The 27557-nt window shown below is 43.2% G+C and overlaps 1 protein-coding gene across 1 annotated transcript in view; it reads left to right on the top strand.

The window, feature by feature from the left end:
- Positions 1-10390: 10390 nt before the first annotated feature.
- Positions 10391-27557, top strand: part of FAM169B (Protein) — an 85767-nt gene continuing 68600 nt past the window's right edge. The window contains 1 exon segment of the mRNA XM_057541881.1: positions 10391-10429. Coding sequence (XP_057397864.1) covers positions 10399-10429 — 31 coding nt within the window. The 5' untranslated portion in view covers positions 10391-10398.

Genomic DNA, 27557 nt, shown 5'->3' with positions numbered 1-27557 from the left:
ACCTCCTGGAATGAAGAGAGGACCATACTGAAAACATGCTCCAAGCCCCTATTTTCCGGTTTATATATATAAACAATATTTTTCATTTTTTCTTTGTTAGAGTTCAGGGCAATTTTGGTGTCAAAAATGAGTGCCATGTGCCTGAGTAAGTTTGAGCAAGATTTAGAAATCCAACAACTGATTTACAGACCATCTGATAGTCTACCTAGAAATTCTGTGATAATTGACTTTAGAAATCACTGGACCTCATAAAAGTGGCTGAATGTAAGACTGGCACTGACCCAAACTAACAGTTTTCTTATATACCAGCAATAACTGATTGGTAAATGTAATTGAAGAAAAGAAAGAGCCATTCAAAATAGCCAACAAATATCAGAAATATATAGGAATAAACCTAGCAAGGAATATATGAGATCCATTTGTAAGAACTGTAGAACTTTGGCAAAAAAAAGAAAAAAAGAAAAAAGAAAAAAAGATAAAAGTAACTCACATATCCGCTGACCTGAGGTGCCAGTGCAGCCATTTTGCACTAGGAACTCTGGTCTGAAGCACCAGGTAAGAGGCCTCTATGTTACACCCTATGAAACTAGACGAAGCAGGAAGGAAAAGTGAAAAAAAAGCTGCACTGATGAGACCGTAAGGGAAGACTACCTACTATCAAAGAAAGACTCCAATTCATCTCTACATAAAAGGGGTTCTTGGTGCTCTGGCTGGCTGTCAGGCCTGAGCCTCCGAGGTGGGAGAGCTGAGTCCAGGACATTGGACACCAGAGACCTCCCATCCCCACATAATATCAGTCAGCAAGAGCACTGCCAGAGATCTCTGTCTCAACACTAAGACCCAGCTCCACCCAACGGCCAGCAAGCACCAGTGCTGGACACCCTCTGCCAAACAACTAGCAAGACAAGAACACAACCACACCCATTAGCAGAGAAGCTGCCTAGAGTCATATTAAGTTCACAGACACCACAAAACACACCACCAGACGTGGCCCTGCCCAACAGAAGGACAAGATCCAGCCCCACCCACCAGAATACAGGCACCAGTCCCCACTACCAGGAAGCCTACACAAGCCACTGAACAAACCTCACCCACTGGGGGCAGACACAAAAAACAACAAGAACTACGAACCTGAAGCCTGTGAAAAGGAGACCCCAAACACAGTAAGTACATTAAAATGAGAAGATAGAGAAACATGAAGCAGATGAAGGAGCAAGGTAAAAACCCACCAGACCAAACAAATGAAGAGGAAATAGGCAGTCTACCTGAAAAAGAATTCAGAGTAATTATAGTAAAGATGATCCAAAATCTTGGAAATAAAATGGAGAAAATACAAGAAACGTTTAACAAGGAACTAGAGGAACTGAAGAGCAAGCAAACAATGATGAACAACACAAAAAATGAAATAAAAAATTCTCTAGAAGGAATCAATAGCAGAATAACAGAGGCAGAAGAACAGATAAGTGACCTGGAAGATAAAATAGTGGAAAAAACTACTGCAGAACAGAATAAAGAAAAAAGAATGGAAAGAACTGAGGACAGTCTCAGAGACATCTGGGACAACATTAAACACACCAACATTCGAATTATAGGGGTCCTAGAAGAAGAAGAGAAAAAGAAAGGGTCTGAGAAAATATTTGAAGAGATTATAGTCAAAAACTTCCCTAACATGGGAAAAGAAATAGTCAGTCGAGTCCAGGAAGCACAGAGAGTCCCATACAGGATAAATCCAAGGAGAAACATGCCATGACACACATTAATCAAACTATAAAAAATTAAATATGAAGAAAAAAGTATTAAAAGCAGCAAGGGAAAAGAGACAAATAACAAAGAAGGAAATCCCCATAAGGTTAACAGCTGATCTTTCAGCAGAAACTCTACAAGCCAGAGGGAGTGGCAGGACATATTTAAAGTGATGAAAGGATAGCTGATTCACTTTGTTATAAAGCAGAAACTAACACACCATTGTAAAGCAATTATACTCCAATAAAGATGTTAAATAAATAAATAAATAAATAAAGTGATGAAAGGGAAAAACCTAAAACCAAGATTACACTACCCAGCAAGGATCTCATTCAGATTTGATGGAGAAATTAAAACCTTTACAGACAAGCAAAAGCTGAGAGAGTTCAGCACCACCAAACCAGCTTTACAACAAATGCTAAAGGAACTTCTCTAGGCAGGAAACACAAGAGAAGGAAAAGACCTACAATAACAAACCCAAAACAATTAAGAAAATGGTAATAGGGACATATCGATAATCACCTTGAATGTAAATGTATCAAATGCTCCAACAAAAAGACACGGACTGGCTGAATGGATACAAAAACAAGACCCATATATATGCTGTCTACCAGAGACCCACTTCAGACCTAGGGACACATACAGACTGAAAGTGAGGGGATGGAAAAAGATATTCCATGCAAATGGAAATCAAAAGAAAGCTGGAGTAGCAATTCTCATATCAGACAAAATAGACCTTAAAATAAAGACTATTACAAGAGACAAAGAAGGACACTACATAATGATCAAGGGATCGATCCAAGAAGAAGATATAACAATTGTAAATATTTATGCACCCAACATAGGAGCACCTCAATACATAGGGCAAATACTAACCGCCATAAAAGGGGAAATCGACAGTAACACAATCATAGTAGGGGACTTTAACACCCTACTTTCACCAATGGACAGATCATCCAAAATGAAAATAAAAAAGGAAACAAAACCTTTAAATGATACATTAAGCAAGATGGACTTAATTGATATTTATAGGACATTCCATCCAAAAACAACAGAATACACATTCTTCTCCAGTGCTCATGGAACATTCTCCAGGATAGATCATATCTTGGGTCAAAAATCAAGCCTTGGTAAATTTAAGAAAGTTGAAATCATATCAAGTATCTTTTCTGACCACAACGCTATGAGACTAGATATCAATTACAGGAAAAGATCTGTAAAAAATAGAAACACATGGAGACTAAACAATACACTACTTAATAACCAAGTGATCACTGAAAAAATCAAAGAGGAAATCAAAATATACCTAGAAACAAATAACAATGAAAACACGACGACCCAAAACCTATGGGATGCAGCAAAAGCAGTTCTAAGAGGGAAGTTTATAGCAATACAATCCTACCTTAAGAAACAGGAAACATCTCAAATAAACAACCTAACCTTGCACCTAAAGAAATTAGAGAAAGAAGAACAAAAAAACCCCAAAGTTAGCAGAAGGAAAGAAATCATAAAGATCAGATCAGAAATAAATGAAAAAGAAATGAAGGAAACGATAGCAAAGATCAATAGAACTAAAAGCTGGTTCTTTGAGAAGGTAAACAAAATTGATAAACCATTAGCCAGACTCATCAAGAAAAAAAGGGAGACGACTCAAATCAATAGAATTAGAAATGAAAAAGGAGAAGTAACAACTGACACTGCACAAATACAAAGGATCATGAGAGATTACTACAAGTAACTCTATGCCAATAAAATGGACAACCTGGAAGAAATGGACAAATTCTTAGAAATGCACAACCTGCCGAGACTGAACCAGGAAGAAATAGAAAATATGAACAGACCAATCACAAGCACTGAAATTGAAACTGTGATTAAAAATCTTCCAACAAACAAAAGCCCAGGACCAGATGGCTTCACAGGCGAATTCTATCAAACATTTAGAGAAGAGCTAACATGTATCCTTCTCAAACTCTTCCAAAATATAGCAGAGGGAAGAACACTCCCCAACTCATTCTACGAGGCCACCATCACCCTGATACCAAAACCAGACAAAGATGTCACAAAGAAAGAAAACTACAGGCCAATATCACTGATGAACATAGATGCAAAAATCCTCAACAAAATACTAGCAAACAGAATCCAACAGCACATTAAAAGGATCATACACCATGATCATGTGGGGTTTATTCCAGGAATGCAAGGATTCTTCAGTATACGCAAATCAATCAATGTGATACACCATATTAACAAATAGAAGGATAAAAACCATATGATCATAGCAATAGATGCAGAGAAAGCTTTCAACAAAAATCAACACATATTTATGATAAAAACCCTCCAGAAAGTAGGCATAGAGGGAACTTACCTCAACAGAATAAAGCCCGTATATGACAAACCCACAGCCAACATCGTTCTCAATGGTGAAAAACTGAAACCATTTCCACTAAGATCAGGAAGAAGACAAGTTTGCCCACTCTCACCACTATTATTCAACATAGTTTTGGAAGTTTTAGCCACAGCAATCAGAGAAGAAAAAGAAATAAAAGGAATCCAAATCAGAAAAGAAGAAGTAAAGCTGTCACTGTTTGCAGATGACATGACACTATACTATAGAGAATCCTAAAGATGCTACCAGAAAACTACTAGAGCTAATCAGTGAATTTGGGAAAGTAGCAGGATACAAAGTTAATGCACAGAAATCTCTTGCATTCCTATACACTAATGATGAAGAATATGAAAGTGAAATTAAGAAAACACTCCCATTTACCATTGCAACAAAAAGAATAAAATATCTAGGAATAAACCTACCTAAGGAGACAAAAGACGTGTATGCAGAAAACTATAAGATGCTGATGAAAGGAATTAAAAATGATACAAATAGATGGAGAGATATACCATGTTCTTGGATTGGAAGAATCAACATTGTGAAAATGACTATATTACCCAAAGCAATCTACAGATTCAATGCAATCCCTATCAAACTACCACTGGCATTTTTCACAGAACTAGAACAAAAATGTTCACAATTTGTATGGAAACACAAAAGACCCCGAATAGCCAAAGCAATCTTGAGAAAGAAAAATGGAGCAGGAGGAATCAGGCTCCCTGACTTCAGACTATATTACAAAGCTACAGTAATGAAGACAGTATGGTACTGGCACAGAAACAGAAATATAGATCAATGGAACAGGATAGAAAGCCCAGAGATAAACCCACGCACATATGGTCACCTTATCTTTGATAAAGGAGACAAGAATATACAATGGAGAAAAGACAGCCTCTTCAATAAGTGGTGCTGGGAAAGCTGGACAGCTACATGTAAAAGAATGAAATTAGAATACCTGCTACCACCATACACAAAAATAAACTCAAAATGGATTAAAGACCTAAATATAAGGCCAGACACTATAAAACTCTTAGAGAAAAACATAGGCAGAACACTCCATGACATAAATCACAGCAAGATCCTTTCTGAGCCACCTCCTAGAGAAATGGAAATAAAAAGAAAAATAAAGAAATGGGACCTAATGAAACTTAAAAGCTTTTGCACAGCAAAGGAAACCATAAAGCAGATGAAAAAACAACCCTCAGAGAGGGAGAAAATATTTGCAAATGAAGCAATGGACAAAGGATTAATCTCCAAAATATACAAGCAGCTCATGCAGCTCAATATCAAAAAAACAAACAACCCAATCCAAAAATGGGTGGAAGCCCTAAATAGACATTTCTCCAAAGAAGATATACAGATTGCCAACAAACAGATGAAAGGATGCTCAATATCACTAATCATTAGAGAAATGCAAATCAAAACCACAATGAGGTGTCACCTCACACTGGTCAAAGTGGCCATCATCAAAAAATCTGCAAAGTGTCCATCGACAGATGAATGGATAAAGAAGATGTGGCACAGTGGTTAAGAATCTGCCTGCTAATGCAGGGGACACAGGTTCGAGCCCTGGTCCAGGAAGATACCACATGCTGCGGAGCAAATAAGCCCATGCACCACAACTCCTGAGCCTGCACTCTAGAGCCCACGAGCTGCAACTACTGAAGCTTGCACACCTGGAGCCTGTGCTCCACAACAAGAAAAGCCACTGCAATGAGAAGCCCGCACACCACAATGAAGAGTAGCCCCCACTTGCTGCAATTAGAGAAAGCCCGCACGCAGCAATGAAGACGCAATGCAGCCATTAAAAAAAAGAAAGAAAGAAAAGATGTGGCACATATATACAATGGAATATTACTCAGCCATAAAAAGAAACGAAATTGAGTTATTTGTAGTGAGGTGGATGGACCTAGAGTCTGTCATACAGAGTGAAGTAAGTCAGAAAGAGAAAAACAAATACCATATGCTAACACATATATATGGACTCTAAGAAAAAAAAAAAGTCATGAAGAACCTAGGGGCAAGACGGGAATAAAGACACAGACCTACTAGAGAATGGACTTGAGGATATGGGGAGGGCGAAGGGTAAACCGTGACAAAGTGAGAGAGTGGCATGGACATATTTAAACTACCAAATGTAAAATAGATAGCTAGTGGGAAGCAGCCGCATAGCACAGGGAGATCAGCTCGGTGCTTTGTGACCACCTAGGTGGGTGGGATAGAGAGGGTGGGAGAGAGAAGCAAGAGGGAGGAGATATGGGGATATATGTATATGTATAGCTGATTCACTATGCTATAAAGCAGAAACTAACACACCATGGTAAATCAATTATCCTCCAATAAAGATGTTAAAAAAAATAAAATAAAATAAAAGGTGGACACCCTGAAAAAAAAAAAAACTACAAACAATAAATGCTGGAGAGGGCATGGAGAAAAGGGAACCCTCTTGCACTGTGGTGGGAATGTAAACTGATACAGCCACTATGGAGAACAGTATGGAGGTTCCTTAAAAAACTAAAAATAGAACTACCATATGACCCAGCAATCCTACTACTGGGCATATACCCTGAAAAAACCATAATTCAAAAAGAGACATGTACCACAATGTTCACTGCAGCTCTATTTACAATAGCCAGGACGTGGACACAACCTAAGTGTCCATCGACAGATGAATGGATAAAGAAGAGATGGCACATATATGCAATGGAATATTACTCAGCCATAAAAAGAAATGAAATTGAGTTATTTGTAGTGAGGTGAATGGACCTAGAGTCTGTCATACAGAGTGATGTAATTCAGAAAGAGAAAAACAAATACCGTATGCTAACACATATATATGGAATCTGAAAAAAATGGTTCTGATGAACCTAGGGTTAGGACAGGAATAAAGATGCAGATGTAGAAAATGGAATTGAGGACATGGTGACAGGGGGAAGGGTAAGCTGGGACAAAGTGAGAGAGTAGCATTGACAAATATACACTACCAAATGTAAAATAGCTAGTGGGAGGCAGCTGCATAGCACAAGGAGATCAGCTCGGTGCTTTGTGACCACCTAGAGGGGTGGGATAAGGAGGGTGGGAGGGTGGTGCAAGAGGGAGGGGATATGGGGATATATGTATACATATAGCTGATTCACTTTGTTTTACAGCAGAAACTAACACAACATTGTAAAGCAATTATACTCCAATAAAGATGTTTAAAAAAAAAGAAAAAAGAAAAAAAGAAAAAAGAAAAGACCTGACTAAACCAAGGTGTGCTATGTTCTTTGATGGGAGGACTCAAAACTTTAAAGATGTTAATATTCTGCAAATTAATGTTTAAAACTAGACAGAATCTCAATGAAACCTCAATATCCTTAATTAGTTGGTTCCAATAGTTGATGAGGGTGGTTTGTCCTCCTATATTTCCATATATATGATAAAGCTGTGGTAATTCAAATAGTGTGGTATTGTAGGAATAGGGCAATAAAACAAGAGCCATAATGTATAGAAGGATTTAAAATATGGTTAAGGAAGTAACTCAAATTAGTGGAGGAAAGAATGGACCATTTGATGGTGTGGGGATAATTGGCTATAGTGAGATCTATTCCTTATGCAGTATACATAAATAAATTCTATTTGGATTTATTTTTATTTGTTGGCCACGCCATGTGGCATGTGGGATTTTTGTTCCCTGGCCAGGGATCAAGCCCGCACCCCCTGTGATGGAAATGCAGAGTCTTAACCACTGGACCCCCGGGGAAGTCCATCTAGTTGGATTTAAATTCAAATCTAAAGACCAAAACACTACAAACACTGAAAGCAAAAGTAGAAGGGTTTAGTTCTAATTTGGGGGTGGTTTCAGACTACCCAAGCAAGACAGAAAACCCAGAAACTATAAAGGAAAAGAAGAAGTATTTGACAAAGTTCTGACTTTGGGACAGGAGTTGAATAAGCAGCTGAGAAGCAAGGAACTTTTCAGTCTATTGCTGTTTCTTTCTTTTTTTAAAAGGAACATGTATTCAGGTACCATGTGAGTAATTAAAAAAAAATGTATCAAGGCCTTTGAACAATTATGTTTTGCAGCAGAGATGAATAAATCTTTAGCCCTATGTGCCAACAGCTTAAGTAGCACCCTCGATTATCAGGGGCTCCACAAAGGCACAGGGGCCAAAAAAGAGATTTCCTCCCACCTCAGGACCTTTGTACTTGCTGTAGCCTTGGCCATTTTCCCTTCCCACATGTTTAGCTCCTTCATTTTCGTCATGTTTTTCCTCAAATGTCATCCTTTCAACAAGGCTTACAATTAACACTTTATTTAAAATTATAAAAGCCTCCTCCCATCCCGTTTCTCTGTTTTATTTTTTTCCTTAGCTGTTATTTAACATACTATTATGTTCTCTTTATCTCCTGCCCACTCCTGCCCAGAAAGTAACCTCCATGAAGGCAAGGTTTTGTCCATTTTGTTCACTGCTGAATCCCTAGAATCTAGAACATATAGGGCACATAGTAGGAAGCTAACAAATATGTGTTGAATGAAAATAAGGTGTTTGGAGGAGTTAAGTGTCTGGAATGCTATCACCCAAGGAGCTCTGTGTTTTTATCACTGTAGAAAATGAAATCTCACACTTCCAAGAGATGACTCAGGGTGGCTCTGAAAACGTGCACCTCAGATTGGAACTTGAACCCACATGGCCGGGACTCAAACCCGGCCAAAACCTATGGTCTTCCAACTGAGATCACACCCCTGGTTTCAGGACTTAATGAAGCTCAGGTTCTTAATGTCTCATCGTGGAAAGAATTCAGTGAGAGACAAAGTGATAGGTAAGGAGTGGACTTATTTAGAGAGAAACACACTCCACAGGCAGAGTGTGGGCCATCTCAGAAGGTGAGAAAGGCACCAGGGTATGGGGTTGTCAGTTTTTATAGGAGTGGTAAGTTCATAGACTGAGTGGGAGGAGTATTCCAGCTATCTCAGGAAGGGGTGGGGATTTCCAGGAATTGAGCCCCCGCCCACTTTTTGATCCTTATGGTAGGCCTTGGAACTGTCATGGCGCCTGTGGGTGTATCATTTAGCTTGCAGATGCGTTACAGTGAGCGTATACTGAGCCTCAAGTTCTAGTGGAAGTGGACCTGTCTGCCATCTTGGGCCCATTTGGTTCTAATCAGTTTATGTCATGTCCTCGGGCTATGTCATTCTTTCAAAAGCTTTGCCCTGCCCCCTTCCCTCCTGTTTCAGCTCTAAGGGGAGCCTCCAGCTCCGGACACAGTAAATACTGCAGCAATGCGCCATGGAAGTGAAACTGGGAGCATTTTTCTTCCTCTGCTTGGGGGTGCCCTGGTCTTCCTCAGGTGGGTTGCTTCAAAGGTGAGGTTGTATGATGGGGAGTAGTTGAGAGGCTCCCCTGAGCCACTGTTTGCTGGGGTGCAGGGAGAAAGCAGGCAAATGAATTCTACACCCATCCTGGGGGCAGACGATCAGAAGGGCTGAGGATGCAGCTCTGAGGGAGCCGGTCCAGAAGGGCAAACTTCAGAGCTGCCAACCAAAGAGGGTAGGTGCCAGCTGACAGGCCTTTGGGTTCCAAGGCCATTGGCATTTTAAAACTACCCCTGCTCCCTCTCTCCCCTGTAAAAAACACCTTGAAACAGGCCAAAAAGAAATAGTAGAGAAACAATTGCTTCTCATTGAATTTTGCTACTTCAAGTGAGTAAAAGCTTGAACATTTAATAAAAAAAGGTATTAGTTATCAGAAAAAGCACTTTACAGTTGTTAGGAAAAAAACTGAAAAGACTGAAAAAATGGGCAGAAAAGATTACTGGGGGCCCTGCGTTATGGGGGCCATTCGTTGTCTTTGAGCTAGTTTTCAACTGTATACGTTTTCGAAAAGGGATAATACAAGCGATTCTTGCCCATAGAAACAGAAATAATAGAAGGAAGTGGGAAGGGGCGTAGAGAGTGGGGTGCCAGGCCGAGGGGCGTTGGCTAGGGCGTCGGGCTGCGAATAGCTTCTCTTCCAACAGGAGTAGTAAGAGAAATACTAACTACTCATCGGAAGTGGTGAGCTCGCTTTGGAAACTGTCTACAGGGAGCAGGGGTCGCTAGCGACGACCGCAGGGCGGAGACCCCGGCGCTCGGGGCGGGGGAGGCGGGGCAGGGAAAACACCGGGGCGCGGGCTGGGCAGCCGCGCTGCTGGTGCAGGGCCATTCCTGGAGGAGGGGGCCGGGGCGGGGCGGGGCAGCGGGCGGGGCAGAGGGGCGGGGCGGGGCTGGGTGCCCAGAAAGCGGGAGCATGGAGGCGGAGGCCGCGGGCCGGACTGCAGGTAAGGGGAGCTGGGGCCAGGCCGGCCCGGAGCCTGCCCGCTTCCCTCGCGGTCAGCCGCGCGGGCCCCACCCCACGTGTCGGGTTTCAATGGCTGGGCTGGCCTGAACGCTCCGGGCCCCCGCGCTGCAAAATGAGACTGTAAATAGCGCGCCGCGGCCAGGGAAACTTCCCCCGGAATCGGCGCCAAGGCGCCGCGAGCCGCGCACCTGTTGCCGCCAGGGAACGAGATAGTGGGCGGCCCGGGATGTCAGGGGCGAGACCACCCCCGGGAGGGGCAACCCCCGAGGGGTCTCGGTCACCGCCCTCCCGGCCGTCCCTAGGGCCCCCGGCAACCGGGACCAGCTGGCCTGGCCTGGCGAACTCCCTGCCTTCCCTTAGCCTTGGTGGTCTTGTCTGTGAAATGGGAAGCGCACGGTGGGGAGGGTTCAGTAAAGCAGCTCGGGGGACGGCGGGTGCCCCTGTTGCCCCTGTTCGGGGACTGCCAGTTCTGGCCCCCGGCCCGGTGCGCGGCGGGCGTGCCGCCCCGGGCCCTGCAGGCCAGCCGGGGAGCCTGGGTTTGCGGGCGCGCCCGGGAGCCCGCCACCTCCCTCACGTCCCTTGCCTGCCCCCTCTCCGGAGAACCGGGTGAAACCGTGAGACTTCTGAATTTGAAAGCACGTGGGACAAAACCCCGAAAGAGTTTCCACCAGTCCTGCAAAGGAAGGAGTATTTGGATGGGAGCAGGCATAGGGGCGTTTGATGCCGAGAAAGTGCCTCTTCCCTCCTGCATCTTTCCTTTGTTCCCCCGGGGACCCGCGGCACGTAGGGCCCCTTGGCTGGGTGCTCACGTCCAGTAGGGCCCTCGCTAGAGCCCTGCGCCCACGTGCGGTCAAACCGCAGATTGGCCACTTTCTCCCACCACTCATCTCTAAGGAAAAACTCAATCTTACAGAGGCTCCTCTGCCTTTTATTAGAAGCCAACGACGGCGGATTACTTGTTATTGTGATCTGCATTCAAAAACTGTGACTTTGAGTTGTTTTTCCCGATTTCAAGTGAGGGAGTTAAGGAGAGAAGGTGGCCACTGCCACTTGTATGAATTAGTTACATTCCTCGTCAAAGTTTTCATTGGTCTAGGGATTGAGAAAGGGTTTTGTCTCTAGTTTTAGAGGGAGAAGTACTATTTCGATTTTTATTTTTCTGTGGTCGTTTCTGGAAAGTTGGTTAATAGTGGGTGCTGTTGCCAGTTTATTGTTTGAGAACTGGGGCAAGAAGAAAAAGTGACTTGCTCTTTTGCTATCACCTTTCTCACCTGCAAAACGGAGAAGACTTTGCCCACTTCGGGACTTACTGTACAGAAATATCTCATATATTTTAAACACTTAGCTGGTCTGCACACAAAGCTGCTCAGTTTAGCTTTCTCCCTTCCCCTCCCCCTCAGAGTGGTACCATGAGTCAGAAAGTTCCTCCCAACTAGTGCCTTAGAGCTGTGCTTATTCTACCCAGCTTTACTCTGTTTTAATGGGAAAAGTAATGGTAATTTCATCTTCTGGAAAAGTGTAGTTGGCCTAAACGGTTTCAGGATTTTCCTGTATTTATGTCGGCGTTTGCTGTGGCTTTCATGGTTGCTGATGGCCCAGATGACACACAGCAGTTGCACATTAATCATTTCCACATGTGCTAGATCCTAATGGATGGGAGTTTTACATAGCTGAATCGATGCCTGAGCTTTGATAGCCCATTTCCAAAAAGGGCTTCAGCCAACCATGCCTACGTGGGAATCCTTTTTCTTTCAGCAAGGAAGCATGAAACTGAGAATTGTGCTTTCAGGTAAGGCTGTGTCCCGATCCCCACTTAGTTCTAGCACCAAAAGGTAGGGAAAGGGCACATGACATTCCCGTGGGAGTTGCCTCTGTATCTAGATGAGGTTCCTCAATATTGGTGTGTCTGGGCGGGGGTACCCTCAATAATTCAAAACATACCCCAGGGCCACACACACATTCTCTCTCTCTCTCTCTCTGAGTCTGTATGTATTTTTAATTTTCCTGATACTGAAGACTGTCTTAGGTTCCACCAGACCATCAGTTGCTGTCATTTCAGCTTGGAGTATAGTAGAAAGGAAGAAGAAAGTCAGACACGACCCAGTTCTGTTACTCCTCTCATCCTTTACCTTGAAGTTCCCTCATCTATAAAATAAGGTCTTGACCTGCCTCATAAGGATTAGATGAGACCTTGTGTTCATCAGAGCGGACTACTGGGCCCCTTGTGAAATTTTGAGTAGACTCAGAGAAGGCCCTTTATTTTGCACCCACCCCCCTGCTTCTGTTTACACAGCAAATGGAAGCGTCTGTGAGAATTACCTGTTTTATGATCTCCATTTAGGAAGTCAGTTTAGTGTTCCAATTTTGAAAAGTTAGGGCCAGACAGTTTGCAGTGGTAATACAAGCAGAGCTTTATAGACAGGAAAGCTAGCAAGCAAGGAGGAAAATCCGGATGACTCCAAAGCTTGGGTTGGGACAGTGGTGATGCCACTAAAGAAACTGACTCTGGGAGGGGGAAAACATGATGCAGTCTAAACACAGTGACTTCAAAATGTTTCAGTAGCTTCCCGTTGGAGACACTGAAGAGTTCGTCAGAAACACTGACTCTGGAGCAGAGGAGGAATCTAGAAAGGCCAGTGCTGGCCCTTTTGGGGCTCTATTGGGGACCCCTTTTACTGAGTGGAAGGAGCAGAGCAGATGGAGGCATGGCGAGGGCATCTCCTGGGAGATGGGAGGTGGGGAGGAGCTGAGGGCACAGCCCAAAGGCTCAGGGAGGGAGAAGCTCTGAGAACCTGATGTTGAGACCCAAGGAGGAGAGACTGAAAAGAAAAGAAGCCCATGGGGGCAGGGCCTGGGGCTGAGGGAGGCCTAGGCAGGTGCTGACTGCATGGGCTCAGAAAGAGGGTCAGGGAGAGGCCAGAAGGGAAGGGGGTCGGCATGTCACATGACCCTGAAGGGGGTCAAGCATAGCTGATGTTTCAGGGACAAGAAGAGGGAGAAGGCTGAGCTTAAGGTAGTGGTATGAGTGTGGGGAGGTGGATTTTCCCTTGCGTTTTTGGTGGAGGAGACTTGAAGACACTTTTAGTAAACTAACCCTTAGGAGCACTTTTCTGCCTGTCAAGTATTGCTCTAAACCCTTTCTAAGCATTACCTTAATTGATCCTCATAGTAAATAGTAAATGTAGATACTATTATTATCCCATTTTACTGGTGAGGAAGCTGAGGCACAGAGATATAGTAACTTGCCTAAGATCACCTGGCTAGTAAGTGGTAGTGCTGGGATTTCAATTGGGGGGTGATTGGTGGTGGTGGTCTGACTCCCCAGAGAAAGGGACTTATAATGAGGGTGATGTCCGCGCCCCCCTTCCCCCTGCCCCAAACCGAAGTGGAGGCTCAGGAAGGTGATAATCCATGAGCTAGCTCCTCAGAGATGACCTCATGTTAACATAACACTTCAAAAAAAAAAAAATCAAATATTTATCAGCCATTTTGGATCTTCTCTAGTTCAAGGTGTAGAAGTGTCCTCTTGGAGGAACAGGGACCTGGCAACTTGGGGGAATCTCAGCTCCTGAGGGGCAGGGCCTCACTGGGGTTATGACAGAGGGCTGGGCTGGGCACTAGGACTCCTGTCACTAAGTGCTTTTGTGCCCCAGGTGAGTCTCCATTCCTTCATCAGGAGGGAGGGGAAAGGATAAGATGGTCTCTAAAAACTCCACTCGGCCATGAAGTTTGTCAGCTACTTCCTGTCACTGTAACCAGACTGTAATCCTACTGAGGGCAGGACCCTTACTGATCTTTCTGTCCTAGTGCCCTGCTCACTGGTGGCACATGGTCGGAGCCCTGTGAGCTTTGGATGGAGGAATCATTTCCTTTCAGGTGCTGGTGAAGACCTTTGTTGGTTCCTTGGCTACAGGAAGGGTTGCTGGGAGGATTTTGCAGATTGTGTGTTTTAGGATGTGGGGTGATTCAAGCTGGCCTGCCACCCTTGGGATGAGTGCCACTGGTCAGCCCATCCCCTGGGGAATGTCTTTCTAGGGGTCCCACTCTTCTTGGGAAGGCCTGGTCCTCAGTGGGTCCTCCTAATGGCCTGGGCATTTTGTATGTCCCCTGTCTGTTGGTTGTGATTCTTTGCCATATAATGGAATCCATCCTATAGATGGTCGTCATTCACCCCCATCTCTAGACATCAAGGGGTGTATTATGTCTGTATTAAACAGGGATCTCTGCTATACTAGGCCAGGCCAGAGATGGCTGGTGTCCTGACCTCCGGCTCCTGCCGTGGCCTGGCAGGATGGAGTGAATGACCAGGCGTCCAGGACTCGGGCTGGGCAGTGGGAAGGGAGTGGGCACTGAGGTGTTGTCTTTCTGACCTTTGAAACCCTAGTCTGGTGACCGGCTGACTGGCCTTAGCTGAGTTCCTGACAGCAGCTGGCTCCTGGCTCCTCTGATGACATTCTTATTTGTAGCTCAGCTCTGGGAAATTCCAAACAGAGGATTATAGAAAAGGGCTGTGTTTTCTGCTGTGTTGTGTGGTATAGAAAGCAATTTTAGGGCAAAATTCAAGCACACTTGTTGGTCAGATGCCCCTGGTGTCACGTGACTTTTAAAGTCAGGGTTATTGTGGGGGTTAAGTGACTGTCAGTAGCAACTGAAGGTCCAGGGCCTTTGAATAACGTTTGTTAGGATGTAACAGCTGTGGTTTACAAATTCCATGCCTTTTAGTGCACCCATCCTCTGTTGTGGGTGTTTCCTTTTCCAAGGCCGATGATCAGCAAGCTTCAGTGGGGGTGGGACGCACAGCATGTGTATCCAAAGGCCACTGTCTGTTGAAATCCAGGCATGTCTCTCTCCCTGCTTCTTTGGACCACTGGGAACCCTTTCGCAGCAGACCCTTTGCATGCCCTGTGCCCAGGCAGTGGCTTCGCTTCCTGCTTAAACCAGTGCCTATTATCTGTCGAGGCACAGAATCATTTCGATGCTTCTTTGCTCCTCCGAATCTGGGCAGCCACGGGGGCCACTGGGAATGGCCTGAGGCTGAGGGCTGGGGGCTCCCGGGGAGGGCAGAGGGGAAGCTTCTGTCCATGTGTGTGTTGGGGGCTCCCAAGGCCCAAACCCTCCTAGACTGCTTGGTTTCCTTGTCTTGCAGAAATTAAGACAAATGTGTTTTTCTTGGAAACCGAGTCTCTAACCACTACTCGCAAGTTCCACTGACAGAGAGAAAGCTGTATTCATTTACTCAGTGCATTTTGCTGAAATAACCCCTAATTGGAGTCCCTGAGTGTTTCATTCAGTGGTAAGTGCTTGAGAAGTCAAAGTTGTGGGGATGCCATCATTGCAGAGACTTCTGCTCACAGTGCTGTCTCCCCACCCACTGTGCTCTGTGAAATGCTGCTTAGTGGACCAGGGTTGGTGAGTGTATGTATGTGGGGAGAGGCATATAGGCTCAAACAGTGAATTATACTTGGTTGTTCATTTTGACCTTTATGTTTTCCAGCAAGTGATTTCTTTAATGCATGTGTGTTGCCCACGTTTGGGCTATTAGAACGTCCTGGAAAAACATTTTTGTAAGCTATGCAGAAGGAAAAGAATTGCTCTGTGTTTCTTCAGAATACATGATAATTGAGTAAAAATATTATTAAGATATTCAAAAATGCTTGGTCAAAACACTAATAAAAATCTGTCCTTGTGCAAAAGCATAGTCTAGTTACTTGTTGGCAAATATATATATATATTTTTAACATCTTTACTGGAGTATAATTGCTTTACAATTGTGTGTTAGTTTCTGTGTATAACAAAGTGAATCAGCTATATATATACATATATCTCCATATCTCCTCCCTCTTGCGTCTCCCTCCCACGCTCCCTATCCCACCCCTCTAGGTGGACACAAAGCACTGAGCTGATCTCCCTGTGCTATGCGGCTGCTTCCCACTAGCTATCGATTTTACATTTGGTAGTGTATATATGTCCATGCCACTCTCTCACTTCGTCCCAGTTTACCCTTCCGCCTCCCCCTGTCCTCAAGCCCATTCTCTATGTCTGCATTTTTATTCCTGTCCTGCCCTTAGGTTCTTCAGAGCCATGTTTTTTTTTTTTTTTTTTTTTTTTTTTTTTTTTTTTAGATTCCATATATATGTGTTAGCATACGGTATTTGTTTTTCTCTTTCTGACTTACTTCACTCTGTGTGACAGACTCTAGGTCCATCCACCTCACTACAAATAACTCAATTTTGTTTCTTTTTATGGCTGAGTAATATTCTATTGTGTATATGTGCCACATCTTCTTTATCCATTCATCTGTCGATGGACACTTAGGTTGCTTCCATGTCCTGGCTATTGTAAGTAGAGCTGCAATGAACATTGTGGTACATGACTCTTTTTGAATTATGGTTTTCTCAGGGTATATGCCCAGTAGTGGGATTGCTAAGTCATATGGTAGTTCTATTTTTATGTTTTTAAAGAATTTCCATACTGTGCTCCATAGTGGCTGTATCAATTTGCATTCCCACCAACAGTGCAAGAGTGTTCCCTTTTCTCCACACCTTCTCCAGCATTTATTGTTTGTAGATTTTTTGATGATGGCCATTCTGACTGGTGTGAGGTGATAGCTCATTGTAGTTTTGATTTGCATTTCTCTAATGATTAGTGATGTTGAGCATCCTTTCATGTGTTTGTTGGCAATCTGTATATCTTCTTTGGAGAAATGTCTATTTAGGTCTTCCACCCATTTTTGGATTGGGTTGTTTTTTTTTTTGATATTGAGCTGCATGAGCTGCTTGTATATTTTGGAGATTAATCCTTTGTCCATTGCTCCTTTGGCAAATATCTTCTCTCATTCTGAGGTTTCTCCCATTCTTTTCATCTTGTTTATGGTTTCCTTTGCTGTGCAAAAGCTTTTAAGTTTCCTTAGGTCCCATTTCTTTATTTTTGTTTTTATTTCCATTTCTCTAGGAGGTGAGTCAAAAAGGATCTTACTGTGATTTATGTCATAGAGTGTTCTGCCTATGTTTTCCTCTAAGAGTTTTATAGTGTCTGGACTTACATTTAGGTCTTTACTCCATTTTGAGTTTATTTTTGTGTATGGTGTTAGCAGGTGTTCTAATTTCATTCTTTTACATGTAGCTGTCCAGGTTTCCCAGCACCACTTATTGAAGAGGCTGTCTTTTCTCCATTGTATATTCTTGTCTCCTTCATCAAAGATAAGGTGACCATATGTGCGTGGGTTTATCTCTGGGCTTTCTATCCTGTTCCATTGATCTATATTTCTGTTTTTGTGCCAGTACCATACTGTCTTGATTACTGTAGCTTTGTAGTATAGTCTGAAGTCAGAGAGCCTGATTCCTCCTGCTCTGTTTTTGTGTCTCAAGATTGGTTTGGCTATTCGGGGTCTTTTGTGGTTCCATACAAATTGTGAAATTTGATGAATATGTTTTTAATCATAAGAATTAAATATGAATACTGACAGATCATCTTGTTTTCATTTCTTGCCTTTTTTTAAATTGAGATTTCCCCCACCCTGGCCCTAATTCCATTTTTTTCTCTCTCCTATTTTGAAATTTAATATCTATATTTCTATTCTTTTAGGGGCTAACTTAGACATTTTAATGTGCATGTTAATTCTAATTAATTCTGAAATTAATTAGTTTTAAACTTTCTCTGGAATCATATAAGGGCCTTGAAATGCCTTCACTCAAATTACTTCCTTCCCAATTTCTGTGCTATGTGTTATGTAACACCTTAGTTCTATTATGATTTTTTTTTTTTAATCTCCTTAAATTAGAAGTTTTTGTTTTGTATGGTCAGCTTTGGCTTGGCTTTTATGCACATGTTTCTCATTTTCTTTGCTCCCATTCCTTCTTCTCCTTTTTTTTAAAAATAAATTTATTTATTTAATTTTTGGCTATGTTGGGTCTTCGTTTTTGTGCATGGGCTTTCTTTAGTTGTGGTGAGCGGGGGCTACTCTTTGTTGCGGTGTGCGGGCCTCTCATTTACAGTGGCTTCTCTTTGTTGTGGAGCACAGGCTCTAAGTACGCGGGCTGCAGTAGTTGTGGCACGCGGGCTCAGTAGTTGTGGCTCATGGGCTCTAGAGCACAGGCTCAGTAGTTGTGGCGCACGGGCCTAGTTGATCCGCGGCATGTGGGATCTTCCCGGACCAGGGCTCGAACCCATGTCCCCTGCATTGCTTAACCACTGAGCCATGAGGGAAGTCCCTCCCATTCCTTCTTGACTGATTTCCTTTTGAGGTCAATTTCCTTTCCCTTGATAATAGGCATCCTTTAGAAATAACATTAGGGAGGATCTGCTGGTAGTAAACTCAGGTTTTATTTTTCTAAAATGTTTTTTATTTCACTCACATTGTTGGAAGTTACTTCTGCTGGATGGAGGGTGAAAGTTATTTTCCTTTCCCACTTTAAAAATGTTCTTCCATTGTCTCCTGGCTTCCATAGTTGCTTTTGAGAAGGCAGCTGTCAATGAAGCTGTCCTTCTATTGGGAGGATGTGTCTTTCCCTTCTGGCTGCTTTCGTGGTCATCTTTTTGTATTGGGTTGGTGAAAAGGTTCATTCAGTTTTTTCCATAAGATGGCTCTAGTAGCACTTAGTTGGCTTTAACTTCATTTGAAACAATTTTGTTAGATTGTATTGTGACAGCTGTGGTACCAGCATGCATTTAAAAAAACTTATCAAAATTGGTGAATTTTTGTATAGACATTTTCATATTGAAGATGGAAGAAAAAAAGCAACATTTTCAGCATATTATGCTTTATTATTTCAAGAAAGGTAAAAAAGCAACTGAAACACAAAAAAAGATTTGTGCAGTGTATGGAGAAGGTGCTGTAACTGATTGAACGTGTCAAAAGTGGTTGGTGAAGTTTTGTGCTGGAAATTTCTCACTGGACAATGCTCCACAGTCGGGTAGATCAATTGAAGTCGATAGTGATCAAATCGAGACATTAATTGAGAACAATCAACATTATACCATGCGGGAGATAGCTGACATACTCAAAATATCCAAATCAAGCATTGAAAATCATTTGCACCAGCCTGGTTATGTTAATGGCTTTGATGTTTGGGTTCCACATAAGTTAAGCGGAAAAAAACCTTCTTGACAGTACTTCCACATGTGATTCTCTACTTAAATGTAACGAAAGCATTCCGGTTTTTAAAACAAATTGTGACGGGCGATGAAAAGTGGATACTGTACAATAACCGTGGAATGGAAGAGACTGTGGGGCAAGCGAAATGAACCACCATCAACCACACCAAAGGTCGGTCTTCATCCAAAGAAGATGATGTTGTGTATATGGTGGGATTGGAAGGGAGTCCTCTATTATGAGCTCCTTCTGGAAAACCAAATGATTGATTCCAACAAGTACTGCTCCCAAGTAGACCAACTGAAATCAGCACTTGATGAAAAGCATCTGGAATTAGTCAAAAGAAAATGCATAATCTTCCATCAGGATAACGCAAGACCACATGTTTCTTTGATGACCAGGCAAAAACTGTTACAGCTTGGCTGGGAAGTTCTGATTCATCCGCTGTATTCACCAGACACTGCACCTTTAGATTTCCATTTATTTCGGTTTTTACAAAATTCTCTTAATGGAAAAAGTTTCAATTCCCTGGAAGACTGTAAAAGGCACCTGGAACAGTTCTTTGCTCAAAAAGATAAAAAATTTTGGAAAGATGGACTTATGAAGTTGCCTGAAAAATGGCAGAAGGTAGTGGAACAAAACGGTGTATAGGTTGTTCAATACATTTCTTGGTGAAAATGAAAAATGTGTCTTTTATTTTTATTTAAAAACTGAAGGAACTTTTTGGCCAACCCAATATTTGTTGTTTTGCAGCTTGACCACAGTGTGTTTAGGAGGGGAGTTTTCTTTATTTTTCCTCCTTTGGGGTTGGTTGGGATCCCAAAGTCAGAGGACAGGTGTCTTTCATTAATTCTGGAAAAATTTCAAACAAATTTCATCAAATCTTGACTCTTCCTTACTATTTTTTCTCCTTCTGGAACTTCAATTACATTGTTGGTAGACCTTATCATTCTACTCTCCATCTCTCTTAACCTGCCTTTCATGTTTTCCACTTGTTCTGTCTTTCTGTGCTGCATTTCTGGGTAATTTCTTCAGATCTATTTTTCTGTTCATTGGCTATTTCAAACATAAATTTCTAGAAGCTCTACTTTCTTTCCCCCTAGAATGTTATTGGGCAATTTAAAAAATCTTGGCCCTTTATATTCCCTATTTAAAGTTCTTTAAACATATTTCATATCTCTATCTTCTGTATTAGATAATTTCAATATCTGCAGTCTTAATGGGTCTGAGTCTATAGTTTGTGCTCTTTTGTGGCAGTTTATTTCATCATATGTTAGAGATTTTTGAAATCAGGTCTGAATGACCCCAAAGCTCTTGCCCTCGTGCCCAAACCTCATTCTCTATGTGGCCTGATGTTGGGGAGGTCTGATGAGGTGGCATCATTTTGTGGGTGCTTCATCTGTGTTTTTATTCTGGTTCAGTTTGTAATACCTCAAGGAAAATCGTATTTTTGAATAATGTACATCTTATTCTTCTGTTGGCAGGTTCATCAATTTCCCCCTTTGGAAAGACCTGGGATCTTAACAGAAATTAGACTGTTTCCAATGTTAGTTTATAAATGTCACAATATGAAAGCTACTAGTTGAATTTCATTGACTTATATGAAGTGGAGGGGTTAAAGTAGAAAGTCAGCTTGGCCCCTCACCCCACACATCCATCTAGCAGCAGGTTCTGCCGTGTCCACTGCTAACATCTAGCTCAAGCCTGCCATCTCCTTCTCATCATCTAAACTGCCACCATTAGCCTAAGCCATCATCATCACTTGACTCAACTTGCACTGCCCCTGGTTCGGATTCCTGTTGCAGTGTGATCTGGAGGAGGCAGTAAACACACACTCCAGTTATCATGCCCTGCTGGGGACCCTTCAGCATCCTCCTACTGCATTCTTCTTGAAACCTGAAGTTGGAACTTGGCCAGCATCCTATTACTCCAGCCCCTGTCTGCCTGCTTCCTGTGACCTTGCCCTTCTCCTCTTGGCCAGCCATGCTGCAGGCACACTGGCCACCCGTGAGCGCTTGGACTCCCTCCGCTCCTTTCTTCCTCCAGCAGGGGCTGTACCTTCAGTCTGGGTGGCTCTTGATCTTGCTCTGCATGAGGCGAACATTTTATTCTTCAGTCCTTCTGCTTAAAGGTTACCTCCTTAGAGAGACCTTCGCTGGTCATCCTGTCCTGTCTCCCACCTCCCTTGTCACTCGCCTCCCTCCATGCCATGGGGGTATTAACTGTTTTTATGTCTCCCGCCCAGGCGGTAAGTTCTATAAGAGCAGAGGCCACTTCTGCTTTTTCACCACTGTATCGACTAGCACTTAGCACAGTCTCTGGCAATAGTAGGAAAGTTCCTAAATGATGACCATGATTGTTTTATATTATACATTTATAAAATAGCTTTATAGCAGAAAGTTTTTTCAAACCTTTGCTGTGGTGTTGGTATTGAATGTGATCAGGGTCTGATGAGACCTCTTTCCAGGACCATAGGGTATCAGGAAGACCTTGGTCTAAGCTGAGGTCACCCTTGGGCAGGGACCCTGGGAGCAGGTATCATAGAAGCCTCAGGGTATTACTACTACTACTACTACTACTACTACTACTACCACCACCACCACCACCACCACTACAGTACTATTACTACTATTATTATATTTTACTATTACTACTATTATTATTTAAAAAATATATATATATATTTTTTAAAAAGTAGTTTTTTTCCTCCAAGCCTTAAAGTACAAATGACAATGCGCACTCAGTCTGTCCTCTTTTCACTGCTGCCACCTCCCAGCTTCTGCCTCTTTCTTGGGAGTGTGGCTCAGATGGACAGTGGGCAGAGGTGGCATCATTGCCCTGTGATGCAGCTGCTGTGATGAATCCTGTGTAGGTAGCCCATTTAGACCACATCAGCCTTGCCACTTATCTCTTTGTGAATTCATGTCATTCTAATTCTTACAGGCTTTCAAAGTAGTTGTTAAAAGTTATGAATATGTGGGCAAAAGAGTTAATAGACATTTCTCCAAAGACACACAAATGGCCAGTAAGCACGTGAAAAGATGCTCAACATCACTAACCATTAGGGAAATACAAATCAAAACCACAGTGAGATACCACTTCACATCCATTTGGATGGCTGTTATCAGAAAAAGCAGAAAATGACAAGTGTTGGGTGAGAATGTGGAGAAATTGGAACCTTTGTGCATTGCTGGTGTAAAATGGTGCAGCCACTGTAGGGTATGGCAATTCTTCAAAAAATTAAACGTAGAACTACCGTATGACCCAGCATTTCCACTTCTGGGTATATCCCCAAAAGACGTGAAAGCAGGGACTAGAAGAGATATTTCTAGATCTATATTCATGGCAGCATTATTCACAATAGCCAAAAGGTGGAAGCAATCCAAGTGAACATCAACAGATGAATGGATAAGCAAAATGGCATGTATGTATATATATAATGGAGTATTATTCAGCCTTAAAAAGGCAGGTAATTTAAACAGTACTATACTGAGCACTAGCTGCCTTTTGGTGCTGGTACACAATGTGTGGTCCTTGACACAATATAAATTAGTAAGTACACAAATTGGTGAAAGTACTTCTGGAAATCTCAAGATCTGGGTTTGAATCTCAGCCCCATTACTAACTTTCCATTTTTGAGAATGTTTCCACTTCTGAAAAATGGGGTCAGTTCTTTGTTCTTTCTTGACTTCAAAGGGTTGATGTAAGTTTCAAACAAACGAGGAAGTGTGACAGCCCTTTTGTTATCTGGAAAATACTGTACAAATGTAAGGTATAAAAGGGTACATTTTAATGTGAGAACGTATCACTATTTTTCTAATGCTTTCTCTCCCAACTAGTACTTGAGAAACTTTGTTTATCCACAGAAGGCAGAATGTTAACTTTCTTTTATATGCCTTCAGTTTAAAACTGGGCTGGTACTAACATGGATGCAAATATTTCTATTCGGCAGGTACTTCTTCATCTACTTTTCAGTTTTACCCAGAAGAGACCAGTGCCCTTATAAAATGTAGTTTTCTCAACACATTTCTAGATATTGGGAAGTGACTACACTTTCCCTAAGCGACTCATTGTCTAGGTTTAAGGTAATCCCATTCTTCTCCATTCATTCTCCATGTGGGGTAGTCCGGGTGATGAGGCTGAGTGCTTAAACAGGGGGCACCAGCTTAATCTAGAATTGGGTCATGGAGACTGAGGACTAGTCTACTTTCAGCTCTCCTTGTTGCTTTGCACAGGGCTGAGCATGCCAGATAGAGACCTAATTTTTGTCCTCTTTAGAAATATTATTGTTAGCAGTGTAATAGATGGACATATAGGGATGTGATTTCTGGATGAAAGTTTATAAAGTCTATTAACAACCACAGTTTTTGGGTAAGTTCTGAGAAATGTTATTCTGTGACTAATGGGTAAAACATGGTGATGAGTTATTTTTCTTCCTCTCGTGTGCTGTGTGGTTTAGGGCTCTGCTTCCTTGCTGGTCAACTGCCCCCCCCACCCCGCCCAGCCTTTTCCCACCAGCTTAAGGACCACCACATCTTGTGGTGGTGTTACTGACACTGGGATTTGATATTTTTACAAGTTCCTGGTCAGTTAAATTCAGGATACAAAGAGTCAGGCTCTCCATGTACTTCTGAGTATGTGCCAAAGCTCTCTTCCTTCTGGTAAAGGTTAGACAAATAGGGCACCGTAATGATGACCACATGGGGTGGAGGAGTTCAAGTTCAAGGCAGGCCAGAGCTTCCTGCAGCTGTATCAGATGAGGACCCCTCTTCTGTTACCATTCATGAGGAAGCAGACATTTGAGATGCTGTTTCCTCCTGTCTGCCCCAAATAGGGCTCCACATTTGTCCCCAAATATGACACCTCTTTGAATGCAAAAGGAACAGTATGTTTCAGACCCACTTCATATCCTTTTGAATGATTCAGGGGGAAAAATAGTTTAATCTTTGTATCATTTGCCTAAGGGTAAGATGCACCAATGCTCAGATTATGAGACCTTCATATTAAAAGCAATTAGGATTACATAAATCTTTGTGTGGGTGGCACACAAAGTCATCTGCATATTTTACCATCTTAGATTTGGGACAAGTGATTTATTCTCAGCCAAGGCAATGACAAGTTGCAAGTTGGCCAGTACTAAATCTGTGATAACAGAGCAACAGGCTCCCTGTCAGTTACCAGTAAAGAAACCTACCCTGCCACCACCTGCAGACCTCTCCCAGCGCTTCCTCCGTTCCCTGACAACTTTGCTCATCTGCTCAGAAATTCTAACATTTTCTACATTCTGTCTTCCAACATTTTTTTCAATTCTTTGCTAAGAATATTTTGGCAATCAGATGCTCTTCAAAAACCAACAAAAATATCCAAGTGTGTATTTGCTTCACCTTCTGTTCTCTCCTCCTCTATGTGGAGGATTGTTCTGCTGACACCACGGCCCCCTTGCCTGTGGTCCTTGAGCTCCAGGTATTTGCATGTTTGTTATCTGTCTGATAGTGATGGGTCCTTTTGCCCTGACATTATGTCAAAGCACTCTTCTTTAAGATATTGTTTGTCATCTGTCCATCAGTGTTCTGGGACGGGGGTCCCTAGTTAAATAAGTTTGGGAAATAAATGCTGGATTAATCAAATCTCATTGCTGCAGGGTTTCTAAATGTCCAGATTGCTGATAGGCACATAGAACCCCCAGCAGTGAGCTCTGAGCGTCACAGCAGGTCCCCTTTTCCAAACTTGCTGACCTCAGAAACCTCCTTCCACAGCATATCTTGTGAAGCTAGTGTTCCACAGAATATATGTGTGAAAATGCATGATACAAGGGAAGTCAGGAACCTTGGATTCTTTGGCGCTCTTAAAAAAAAAAATTAAATGTAATCATACTTTAAGATAGTTCTCAGTTTTAAGGCATCCTGTGGTGAATGCTTTGGAGGGTCAGGATGAAGTTTGCATTTGTGAATACTGAATTTTCTTAAAGCAGGCAGCTTTGAAGTGCGTGCCTCACTGGAAATCAGGGACCCTGATGAATTTCTGGTGCTGAATTCTGAGCCATTGAGGTGGCGTTTGGAAATCTCCCTTTAGGCACTACCGTACCACCGTGGGTGTGCAAAACACCTGGGTTCAGATACTTCTTGTCTGATGCCCTCTCTCCGGTTAGAAACTAGGCTCCAAGCTCTCTGCTAAGCTCAGAATTAGGCGCTTAACCCTCCTCAGCATATTTCTTCTATAATAAGGATTCCTTCTTCTAATAATTTCCTTTTAGAAGCAAATTACTTTGTGAAGAAAACAACCAGATAGCTTATGTGAAAAAGAAAAGCAAAAATAAAAAAATTCTGTACCCTGGAAACTCAAGATTTGGTACAAAGATCCTGAATGATTTCAGCATTTTCCCTGGAAGAATGCTTTAAGATAGACCTCTGCTTTTGTTTTTCGGGTGACCACAACCAACTTATCCTTAAAGTGAATTCTTAAAATCGGGGTTCGTTGGGGGATTTCAGTTTCTTTACTGTCTGCAATGAATTATCATTTCAACTGTGTGCCGTTTTTCATAAAAGCATTTTGCATTGTACTGAAAAGATTACATTCTTTTGGCTTTGGAAAAATATTTCCTGTTGGGTTCAAACCATTAAAGCCTGTTAGCATTTCACATCTGGAAGCTCCTGCCCGAGTCTGCCTTCCATCAGCAGCTCGGCGGCCAGGCTGGCCTCCGGCGCGTGCAGAAGACGCCCCAGACTTGTTTACTTCCCGAGGGCCCCTCTGCAAGGCCCAAATGTGCCCTTGTGGTTGGCGGGTGGGCGGGGCGGGGCGGGGGCGGGGCTTCTTTCCTCTCTGCAATGGAGGCGGGGTCTTGTGTGTGTCTCTGTGTGTGTGTGTGTGTGTGTGTGTGTGTGTGTGTGTGTGTCCGTCCTGGGTTGGGGAGGGGGTCTCCCTTGCCAACCAGCATTGGATGCCCCCTCCCCTCTCCTGCCTTAAGCAGCTCCCTTTTTTTTTCACTCCCACCCAGTTTTCCAGAACGCTAACGCAAACATTTTCCGTGTAAGGAGTTGGCCCGAACTTTTCTGATGGGGCAGTTTCCCCAGAGAGAAGAGAAGGAATTAAAACCCCAAAGGCTGGAGCATACTCCTCCTGTCCCTGGCCAGCTTGGGGGGCCCGTTCCCTGGGGTGCAGGGGTCTGGCCCAGCTTAAAGGTTTTAAAAGGGAACCTTTAAGAGATCTTTGGAAATTCCTTTTCGTGGAGGGTTAATTTATCCCCAGAGGCAGGCCTGATGCAGCCCCCATGCTCACGCTATCGGGCTGATGGATTCTGCTGGGCTTCTGTTGAGAAGACCCCCAGGGACCCGCCCCTGGGCTGCAAGGCAGGAGAGCCCTGAGGGGCCAGGGTGCCCTGGGGATACTGTCCGTCAGGTTCTTTGAGGGGCTCTCACAGCTCCAGCAGCATACCCGGCCAGGGAGATGATTTCATGGTGTACAAGGAGCAAAATACATTCACTGCATTTCTTCTGACCACACTCGGCCAGAGCCAATGCCAGGCAAGCTGTGGCAGCCTCTGGGGGAACCAGGCAGAGGCCCCTAGGCCCAGTGGTCTTGGGTGAGGTACCCTGCCCTGTGCCCCTCCGCAAAACGTGGACGATTACGCTGTCCTCCCAGTCCCCTGTCACCAGAGGTCTCAGCTTGTGTGTGTGTGTGTGTGTGTGTGTGTGTGTGTGTGTGGTGGGGGGTCATTGATAAGGCTTGTCAGTCAGCCCTCAACCTCACTGGAGTGGACTGAAGGCTTGCCTCTGACAAATATCTGTCCCAAGACACAGGGCCAGCGCCAGAGAGTAAAAGTCCAGGTGGGATTTTTACTTGCTCCTTAAGATGGCATTCCTGGGGGCGTCTGGAGAAAAGGTAGCTATTGAAGTTGCTTTCATGGGAGAATCATGCAGCATGAGTCAGGTGCCCTAGGGCTGAAGCAGCCCACTTCCCAGTATGTTTTTCTTAATTTATTTGAACGTGCACTGAATCTTTTTTCATACCTGTGGGAAGC

The sequence above is a fragment of the Balaenoptera acutorostrata genome, chromosome 3 (assembly GCF_949987535.1).
Source record: "Balaenoptera acutorostrata chromosome 3, mBalAcu1.1, whole genome shotgun sequence".
NCBI classification, from domain to species: Eukaryota; Metazoa; Chordata; class Mammalia; order Artiodactyla; family Balaenopteridae; genus Balaenoptera; species Balaenoptera acutorostrata.
The sequence above is the reverse complement of the archived record's forward strand: the minus strand, read 5'-3'. Positions and strand labels throughout refer to the sequence as shown.